The 10,142-nt window shown below is 41.1% G+C and overlaps 2 protein-coding genes across 2 annotated transcripts; one reads left to right on the forward strand and one right to left on the reverse strand.

Annotated features, from left to right (window-relative positions):
* The first annotated feature begins 763 nt into the window (after positions 1–763).
* Positions 764–1,903, forward strand: CUNH19orf12 (chromosome unknown C19orf12 homolog). Its single transcript, XM_015821854.1, has one exon. The coding sequence runs from the start codon at positions 794–796 to the stop codon at positions 1,025–1,027; it is 234 nt and encodes a 77-aa protein (XP_015677340.1). The 5' UTR covers positions 764–793; the 3' UTR covers positions 1,028–1,903.
* A 6,055-nt stretch (positions 1,904–7,958) lies between these two features.
* Positions 7,959–9,765, reverse strand: PLEKHF1 (pleckstrin homology and FYVE domain containing 1). Its single transcript, XM_015821855.1, has one exon. The coding sequence runs from the start codon at positions 9,754–9,756 to the stop codon at positions 8,947–8,949; it is 810 nt and encodes a 269-aa protein (XP_015677341.1). The 5' UTR covers positions 9,757–9,765; the 3' UTR covers positions 7,959–8,946.
* Positions 9,766–10,142: the final 377 nt, after the last annotated feature.

A 10,142-nucleotide genomic window follows, 5' to 3' on the forward strand; every position in this document is an offset into this window, starting at 1 on the left:
ACCATTTCGGACAGATGGCTGTCCAGTCTCTTCTTAAAAACTTCCAGTGTTGGAGCATTCACCACTTCTGGAGGATAGGATAGGATGGGATGGGATGGGATAGGATAGGATAACCTTTATTGTCATTTTTTACTGTGAGCACACTGGCCCACATTAAAAATGAAATTGTGCTTGCCTGTTCTCCAAAGAAGGCAAAATGTTTTCCCGAAAATAAGACTGGATCTTATATGAATTTTTTGCTCCAAAAGATGGATTAGGGCTTATTTTCCAGTTAGGTCTTATTTTCAGGGAAATACGGTACTAAATTGTCCACCTGGGCAGAGTCATTGTAAAGGATATGAAGTAAAACAATAATCCAAATATTTATATGAGTGATATAGTTGATATAAAATATAGAATAGGTGGGAATTTAAAGGGTATAAAAAGCTATGGATCAAACTCATTATTTGAAGTATAAAAAGTATAAAAGATATGTTAATTAATATACTAAATAGGGCTTACTCATTCTTGGCAATTATGCTGGCTGGAGGATCCTGGGAGTTGAAGTCCACCATCTTCAAGTTGCTGCAGTTGTGAAAACTACATTGAACACTGATCCAAATAGATATATAATAGGACAATGTCACTTAAAAATATCCCAGATCCCTTATCTGCGTCAGAAACCATGCTGCTTACATCTGCAAATAGTCCAGTGACTTTTATCATTTCAATGATGGTTTGCCAGATAGTTGAAAGATGGTCTGTCCGTTCTGTTTTTCTAGGAGGTGCCATTGGTGGCTTGCTTGGGGCCTGGATGACCTCTGGACAGTTCAAGCCCATTCCTCAGATTATCCTGGAACTGCCCCCTGTGGAGCAGCAGCGGCTTTACACAAATGTCTGTGCCATTATTCAGAATCTGGACTGGACCGACCTAGCCCAGCTCACCGCCTTGGTCATGTCCAACGGCGCCCTTCAACAGAAATTGCTTGGAGTCCTGACAGACTATATCACTACAGAGCTCAAAGGGGAAATCCAGTATGGAAACTAGACTCGGATGTGTCTTTAAGGGGGCCGAGTGCCCTTGGTTCCCTTCTGGCATTTTAGATTTCTTAAGATCATGGTTTTTATAGGAATAACAAGATGGCAACTGCATTTTTACCCAAAATTATCTGAACAAGGCAAGCTTTGGTTTGCCCATGCTGTGGTTGGGTTGTTGTTGTTTTTTTGCGTAATTAGACTCTATTTCAATAGCTAAGGTTGGATCGGTTTGAGCCTCAATGTTTATTGTATTTATTTAAACATCTATTTATGCCACCCCAAAATCCCACAGTGGTATTTGGAGTGCCTTGCTGAGTAAGCACCTCTGGTCCATCTGACCTTCTAAGCAACAGCCTCTGTAACGGTGACGCCATCAAAGAAAGTGCCGCCATAGCATCCTTGTATTGTAGTCAAGGAGATAAGTCATGGCGTTTGCACTATGAGGATGTCACCATTTGCTGCTCTTTGATGTGCATCATTCTAGATGAATACACTGAACAGGTGTTGTCAGCCTTTCCTGCCCAATTGCAGGCGTTGGATCTGTGATCAATTGTCCTACCCGAATATGTTCCCTAGCTGAAGAGAGACAGGCTGGTGGTTGACATATCTTCAGGATACCCAGTTGGAGAAACCTAACGATTCACTGTGGTTGAACTGTGTGGTGTCCTCTTGGCCACATTACAACGATCAACATCAAATCCCTTGGAATTTCTCAAGAGGGGGTTAACTTCTCGATGGTATGTGCTTCTTCTCCTTCTGCCTTAATGTTGAGAGGGTGCAGGAGTGAAAAGTTGAAATCGTTCCGAGCCAAAAATGTAGCAGATGTTTCATCTTAGGTATTTCTCCCGAAGATAAGTGCAAATAAAGCTGAATTTTAATGTGTGAACGGCCAAGTTTGTATTCCCATTATTCCCCTTCCTTCAGAGATGCTAAACTGGGCTTCCTAAACGCACGCTGCCTTCAGTTGAGAACGTTCAACAGGCAGAAACCAGGAAGAAAGATTTGGGAGTAACAAAGAATATTAAAAGTCCAACATCCAGGTTTTACAGTTTGGGTTTTTTTTTTTTTTTTTAAAAATGAAAATACAGGTAGTCCTCAACCGACTTAAAACAGTTCATTTAGTGACCATTCCAAGTTACGACCGCCCTGAAAAAGTGACTTATCACCATTTCCCCCCACATCCTTTGCAGCATTCCCATGGTCATGTGATCAAAATTCAGATGCTTGGCAACGGACTCATATTTATGACAGTTGCAGTGTCCCAGGGTCACGTGATCCCCTTTTGCGACTTTCCGACAAGCAATTAATTAGTTGGAAACTAATCAAGGAGAGAAGCAACCTAGAACTAAGAAGAAACTTCCTGACAGTGAGGACGATTAACCAGTGGAACAACCTGCCTCCAGAAGCTGTGAATGCTCCAACACTGGAAGTTTTTAAGAAGAGACTGGACAGCTATTTGTGCAAAACGGTATAGGGTTTCCTGCCTGAGCAGGGGGTTGGACTAGATGACCTTCAAGGTCCCTTCCCATATTATTATTATTATTATTATTATTATTATTATTATTATTATTATTATTATTATTATTATTATTATAGTCAATGAGGAGAAGCCAAATGTGTTTAACAACTGCAGTGATTCACTTAACAACTGTGGCAAGAGAGGTCATAAGATGGGGCAAAGCTCACTTAACAAATGTCTCACTTAGCAACAGACATTTTGGGCCCAACTGTGGTCATAAGTTAAGGACTATCTGTAATAGCAACCGAGGAATGAAAAACAGCCTTCGCAGTGCTTATCTCATAAGAGAAATTGGAGCATGGGGAAACATCTTCTGAAGGACAGATATAAACAAGGTAACCTTTGACAAGTGACTAAGAGAACCCTAGGTGAGGATGGCAGCCTTGCAGATAAATTGGGAACAAGGGAATTCCTGTAAAAGGCTGCTTTGAAGAGAACCTCAAGGCTGCAAACTAAGGGAGAATGGTAGCAAGTTGCACAATGAATACTTTGCAATAGTGGCGGATATCTGCAGCTCGGGATTAGGATGAGGGCGAAGGTTCGTTCTCTGAGCTTGTGGTTGGTAGCTGAATGTTTCGTCACCAAGCTAAGTAATAGCTTCAGCAGAGTTTAGTGCAGGCATGTCAAACCCCCGGCCCACGGGCCACTTGCGGCTCGCACAAGCCACACCACCCCAGCACCGCAAAGGTGGAAAACTCACGATACGTCACCATACGGCCCGCAATGCGATTGGGCTTGACACCCCTGGTTTAGAGGATGTCTTTGTGTCAGTGTTCTTTTGTTTATAAGGACTTCGGGTGTGGGTGTGTCAAGTAAAGGTCTTGTGTTGGGTCAGGTGTGAATCATCGGTGAGAGGCTTGTGATGGGTCTTGTGATGGGGAGGTTACATCAGCTTACATCCCCTGAACTCCGCTGAAGATGTTACCCAGCCTGGTAACGAAGCATTCAGAAACTGACCCACAAGCTCAGAGAACAAAACTTCACCCTCACAATCAATACTCTTTGAACAATGGAGAGCAGGCATCACACCAAGTTAATCATTGTGTATCTTTATCTTATTTAGAGACCATTGTACAAGGAGATAAGTTGTAAGCCTGCATTGAGTGGGTGAATGGCCTTGGAAACCTCTCAAGGATCAGCTTAAACAGAGTAATTAAATTTACATGTAGACTTTTCGAATCTGCTCTTTTGAAACATATCTTTATTTGCTGACATATCGGTGGATTTCCTGAACCTATTTATCTGCCTTGGTCTAACCTTTGGTTGTTTGTGTTCGGGTACACAGAGCAGCAGTTATTACTGTAACACATTTATTGCAGCAGATAAAAACCAACAAAGTCTATGTTTCGGATTATTTTCCATGCATTGTCAATGTTTCTTAATTTAGGGAGGGAACAAAAAAACCTTAATCCATGTGTTGATTTTACAACTTTTCTTCTGGGTTAAACTCAGTGAGTTAAATTTGATTTTGTTCTGGAGAAATTGAAGAATGAATGCTATCACTTCCAGATTTTTTTATTATTTCTCTTCAGGATTGTGAATAATCTTCAGTGCTTACTTCTTGGATATAGTTTGTGAGGGTTGGAAGAGTACCTGGGAAGTAAGAGACAGAGCAGCATTTAGTCTTATATCTTATATCTTCGTGGTGTTTTACAACACACACACAGCGGTTTACAGAGTCAGCATCTAGCCCCCAACAACCTGGGTCCTCATTTTACCGACCTTGGAAGGATAGAAGGCTGAGTCAACCTTAAGCTAGTCAGGATTGAACTCTGTGCTGTGGGTAGAACTAGCCTGCAATACTGCATTCTAACCACTGCGCCACCATAGTAAGTAGGCTGGTCAATTCTAGTCTGAACTCTCCTTACTCCCTAGATTTCATTTCTCCAATATTCCTTTGTCTTTTATTTTTTTATTTATTCCTTGCAGGCTTCTATGGAAAGGGTCAAACTGCTCAGAATTCTAAATGGCCTTTTTTGCATAGGTTTTTGGAAATCTGGCCAAAGCACAAATGTGTTCCAAGGCTAAGGTCTGCCAACCATGTTAGGAAATCAACAACAATCCATGTGCAATTGTACCTTCACAGCAAGCGAAATAGGAATGTAGATCGCTTTGAAATGAACTTCCCCACTAGAGTGAGACAGATCAACTTTTGATTTAAATTATAAATGTTATGCAAATATTGCACACACCTCCTCCTCTTCCTCCTCCTCCTCATCTTCGTCATGGGTTAGACAAGAGGAACTTTTTAGAACTGGTAGATCCCCAATATGTTGCGGTTCATCAGGTTCCTGCTAAAACCTGCCTGGTTTTCTAAAAAGTATTTTTTATGAATAGATGTACTTAGGGCTGCTCAACCCAACAGGAAAGTGTTGAGGTAGTCCACATATCCTAGCTCTATTTTAGCATTCTGTTCCACTGTTCTCAATCCTTCCCTTGTTGTCATGTTGAGAACAAATTTAGGCTCAACCAAGCATACACTGCCTTTACTCTTAGAGAAGGATAGGTGAACAGACCAACTGATCATTTTCAGGAATGGTGTGGTACCCCATAAACATCTGAGGATAATAAACAGCATCCTCATTTGCTCGCCTTCTGCTAGATTGTTATTTGTGTTTGGTCAAGGCCATCATGTCTGTCATGCTCCCCAACTTCCAAATGTCATCTTATCTAAAGATAGGCAAGTATAGTTACACAACTTTAAGCTATCGAACTTCTGGGCTGCCAAGCCAGGAAGCTGGGGCTTTAGGTGGGACAGAGCGAAGCTGAACTGTCATTGGCAGATGGGGAGATGCTTCCATCTGCTTCCTTGGATGCCCCAGTAACCTCCAACCTCTTTCTTCTCACATTTATTGACTTGGCTACTTAGTTTATGAAAGAGAGCCACGTCTTCCAACTTTGCCTTTTCCAAATGTTTGTTTGGATTGTGGCTTTCAGACACGCCAACCAGGGTGAGAACAAGGTGCAGTGATGGGCAGGGTTCTCACTGAATTGAACTTAGTGTAATGGCTAATAAGATGCACAAGAGGGCTCTTTTGGATTTGTTTACAACAGCAGCGTTTTAGCCCAAATATGTAAGCCATTGATGAAAAACTTAATGAAACTTAGACCGAGATACAGGACAAACCTTTAAGGCAGTGGTGGGCAAGTGGCCACTTCTGGCCAATCTATGGACTATCACTAGTTTTCTCACCCAGATCTTTTAGGAATGAGAAGGCAGGATAGTCCTCGATTTACAAACCACAGTTGAGACTAGAACCCCCATGGCCAAGCAAGGTGACTGTTAAGTGAGTAATGCCTGATTTTATGACCTTAAACAAATCAGCACAGTTGTTAAGCAACCCAGCTTTCTCCATTGATTTTCCTTGCCAGAAGCTAGCTTAAATGGCAATCCTGCGATCTTGTGATGTGGCAACCGTCATAAATACACACCGGTTGCCAAGTGCCTGAATCATGATCACATGACTGCAGGGATGCTGCGATGGTCGTAGGTGCGAGGACCACTTGTAAGTCACTTTGTGTTGTGATTTTGAACAGTCGCTCAACTAATGGTTGTTAAGTTGAGGACTTACTTACCTGTACCCTAATCTGTTTTTGTGAAAAATGCACCAGTGCCTAAAAGTCACAGTCTTCCTTGTGAGGCAGCGTAGCACAAGCAATTCAAAACCATGATTCAGTTGGACAGCTGGGCAGCTGATCTTCTGCAGGTCCATAAAATCAAATCTACCATTTTTGAAAGACAGAAGAATTGTGGAGACAGTCCAGACGACAAGCTGTTTGGGGATGGGGCAGCTCTGCCATTTTGTCTTAAATTAAAAACCATAATTAATTTTTTAAAAATTATATTTCTTTAAAGTTAATTACTGGTTATCTTTCACCAGTCACGAAATTACTTCCGCACGTCTTTAACCCAATTGCTAAATTCATTCATTTTTGGTTTTGCTGACTACATTCAAATCGTTTAAACCCAGAGAGTCTCAAACGACACCAAAGGAAAAAAAAAAACTGTTTCCCCAATCTTAGCAGGCTGTGTGCAATGTTGCTAGCTGCATGATTGATCTGATTGCTGATAAGTTGTGCATAGGCCTGCCTCACTTCGTCAGTAGTTTCAGCCTTTAAACTCAAGAGCTGATTTCCGGTTTTTGTTTTTGTTCTGTAGAAGCCGCGTTTTCAGAGAGTTTTGCCTTGTATTATTTTTGCTGATGCTCATTTTAATTGTGATGCTCTTTTGCTATGATTTGCTTACTTGCGAGTGTAAACAGAGAATGGATCATCAATGCATTTGTCTTTGACACAGCAAGAGATAGCCACAGGATGTGCCACTATGGTTTGCCACAGGGTGGCACTTAAAAAAGCAGCATTGCAAAATGCATACAGCTGATTAAGTTTCCAAGAGATACAATAGTATCTTGCATTAAATAAGGGCGTGCCCAATCTTGCAAAAGGGGCGCATGGCCAAGTTTTATACATTGGCCCGCCACCATCCTAGGAACATCCCAAATGTGCTTTTTGCCAAAAGGCAACTGGGCTATCTTGATGATGATGATGATGATGATGATGATGATGATGATGATGATGATGATTTTGAAAAGTTTCACTTCTCATCCAAGAAGCTTCTTCAGCTCTGGATGAGAGGTTAAGAAGCAAAACCCCAGAAGCATTGTTGAATTCATTTAATCCTGTTGCAATTGGAACAGGATGTTCTGTTCCACATTAAAATTTTATTGGTTTTTTTTTATGGACTTAATTGGGGAAAAAAACATATTTTGACATCAGAAAAAGGGCGGATGGCCTGTTTTTAATTTATCTTCAGGATTCTTGGCTTATGATTGGAAACATCTCCCTACAGTTCAAGCAGCCTGTTGGTAAAGCAGAGTGACAATTATGGGATGGAAGACCAAGATATTTGAAAGGTATCTAGATGGAAAAGTTCCTTTAGGGAATTGGAGCATGCAAGGATCCGCTACGAGAAAATTATTTCTATTCTGTCAACATGCTGGAGGTTATCTGGGGATTTAATTCTTGGCTAGTAAAGTTCTTATGCTGCAGAAGTTCTTGTTATCCACCTTTAGGATCTGTGGACTTCAACTCCAGAGTTTGTCTGTCTATCTGTCTGTCTGTGCATTTATTTATTTATTTGATTGATTCCTGAACATGGATGGCTCAGGAATTCTGGGAGTTGAAGTCCACTGGTCATAAAGATGCCATAGTTCCCCATTCCTGCTTTAGGTGGTCAAAGCTATTTTTTGTTTCGTTTTGCCTATCCCCATCTGATATTTCTATGCCATTTGGAAAGACAAAAGTGCTTTCAGCTGATCAGCAAAATTACAAGCAAACTCATACAATAATAATCTCTTAACACTGAAGTCCGTATCTGCAGCATGTAGATTTTTTTTTTTTAAAAAAAAGACAACTCTATTAAGAGAGGTACTATTTTATCAGGAAGTAGCACATGTTAAAAACATAATTTATGTTGATCTTATTAAAAATAATTGGCTCTTTCCCATAAATATAATTCAATACTGCCAACAAATCACTTTTCTGTTTATCCGACTTCTATTTTAGTGTTCTAAGACACATCTGCTTTGTGTGATAAAGGATCACTAGTTATCAAAATTCCCTGCTTCTCACAAACAAGTCACTAGTTGTATTCCTAAATTGCATTAAGCTTTGGTTTACTGGTTGAGTTAAAAAACACTTCAAGCGAAAAATGCATTAAACAAACCACAGTATCATGGATTGTATGAGCATAAACTAGAAAAGGACCCCAAATATCTATACCCAGTTCCCCAAACTTTTTTTAAATTAACTTAAAAGCAGTCAAACCAACCTCAGTTTTTAATTCTTCTTGTTCTCAGGTTGATCTAAAAAAATTAAATACACAGCTTAGTTTTTGAAATGTAATACTATTGTAAATTTCATCAAATAACTTCCATTTAGTGCTTCATAAGAAGTGCCCTCCATTTTCAAGGCTGGGTGATCTTCTGGAAATTATCGTTTTGATTTCTGGAATTCCAGAACTTGTGTTTTAGGTTTTGGTTTTATAAAAACTGGATTTCTTCAATAAACCCAACTCGGGAATATTTTGTTGAATTCTCAGGATGGAAATTCAACATTTGATGAGTGCTGACTATCTTCAAAATTAAATACAAAGAACCAACATTTTCTGAAAACACACCAATATATTTTAATCCGATTTGGAGCTTCAAGAAGAATGACTCAGTCTTAGAGGACCCAATTAAAAGTTGATGTATTGGCTTGAGGATAGTTTTTCTCCGTTATTCATAAAACAAAAAACTGATGGAGTGGAATACAAAGTTAGTCCTCTCACCAGTCCCTTAAAGACCCAGTCTTCTCTGTCATTTTCCAAAAGGACGACAGCCTTTAAAGAGAAGAAGTCCATGGAGCAATCAACTGTGGAAAGATGACCAGCTCACATCCGAGGTGTAAAATTCTGTCTCGGCAGGCCACTGTTCGAGTTTCTCTTCATCGGACCGGTCACTGTCATCCCCACTAGAAACTTCATAGGGAGGCAGAGAAGAATGAACTGGCTTTGCCTCGTCTCCAGATTCCTTCTTTTTGGCCATCAGCTGCTTGTAGCAAAAATTGCAAACCCTCAACGGCTTGGAGGACAGACGAGGCATGAGAAAACGGTGGCGGGAACAGTCTCCGCACACCACAAAGCCACACTTTCGACAGTGGTGTCTTCGGATGAGTGCCGAGAACTTGGTATGGGTGCAACGCATGCAGATATCGGTTGCCTTATCGGGAATCCAAGGGGCTGCATATTCGGTTGGGGGCTGCTGTCCCGTTTTGGACAAAAGATGGCGGATGCATTCTTCCAGGTGACTGACCCACTCTTTGCGCTCCGTCAGCGAGGCCGCCGAAACCACAAAGGATTTCTTGGAGGTCTTGATCATCCATCGGTTCTTCATTTGCAAGGTGTCCGGCAGAATCTCCAGCGTGACTTCGTCCAGCGGGATGATGTGCTGGCAGCTGTACTTCCGTTTGTTGATGACGATGCTGCCGTACACCAGGATATCATTGAAAAGGAAGAAAATTCGGGGCTTGGCTTTCTTACGGCATTCCTTGGTCAAAATCCCTTCACCCAAAAGGACCCTTCCTGGCACAGCTAAGGGCTGGCCGGATGTCCCAAAGCAGTTTTCCACCGCGGCAATCCGTTGACTGTTGATCTCGGTGTTAGCCAGGTAGTCTACCATCTTGAGGAGTCACCTGCAAAAACAAAAAACATCCAAACAGTAAATGACAAGATCAGGTATCATTTGTTCTACAATATCACCAAATCATGAAAAATAAACCCACCTATCTTTAAAGGCTTGTTTTACCATGGGCAAGGCCAAGGATTTTGAAAAGCAACCCACTTTTTATAGCACACGATACCGAAACTCTTTCCTGAATCATCCCTTGGAGTGTAACTGTAACTGTCAGATCCTGTCTAATGTAAGAACCCACCCCACTTTACATCTTAAGAAGACAGAACTCTTGGAATATCTCTTCCAACAGGCATCTTTATTAAGAGAAGATGGTTGTAGGCATTCTAGACAGGATCTGAGGGGCCAAACCCTACCATTCAATGTTTTAAGTG

The sequence above is a fragment of the Protobothrops mucrosquamatus genome, unplaced genomic scaffold (assembly GCF_001527695.2).
Source record: "Protobothrops mucrosquamatus isolate PMUCROS unplaced genomic scaffold, P.Mucros_1.0 scaffold1410, whole genome shotgun sequence".
Classification (NCBI taxonomy): Eukaryota; Metazoa; Chordata; class Lepidosauria; order Squamata; family Viperidae; genus Protobothrops; species Protobothrops mucrosquamatus.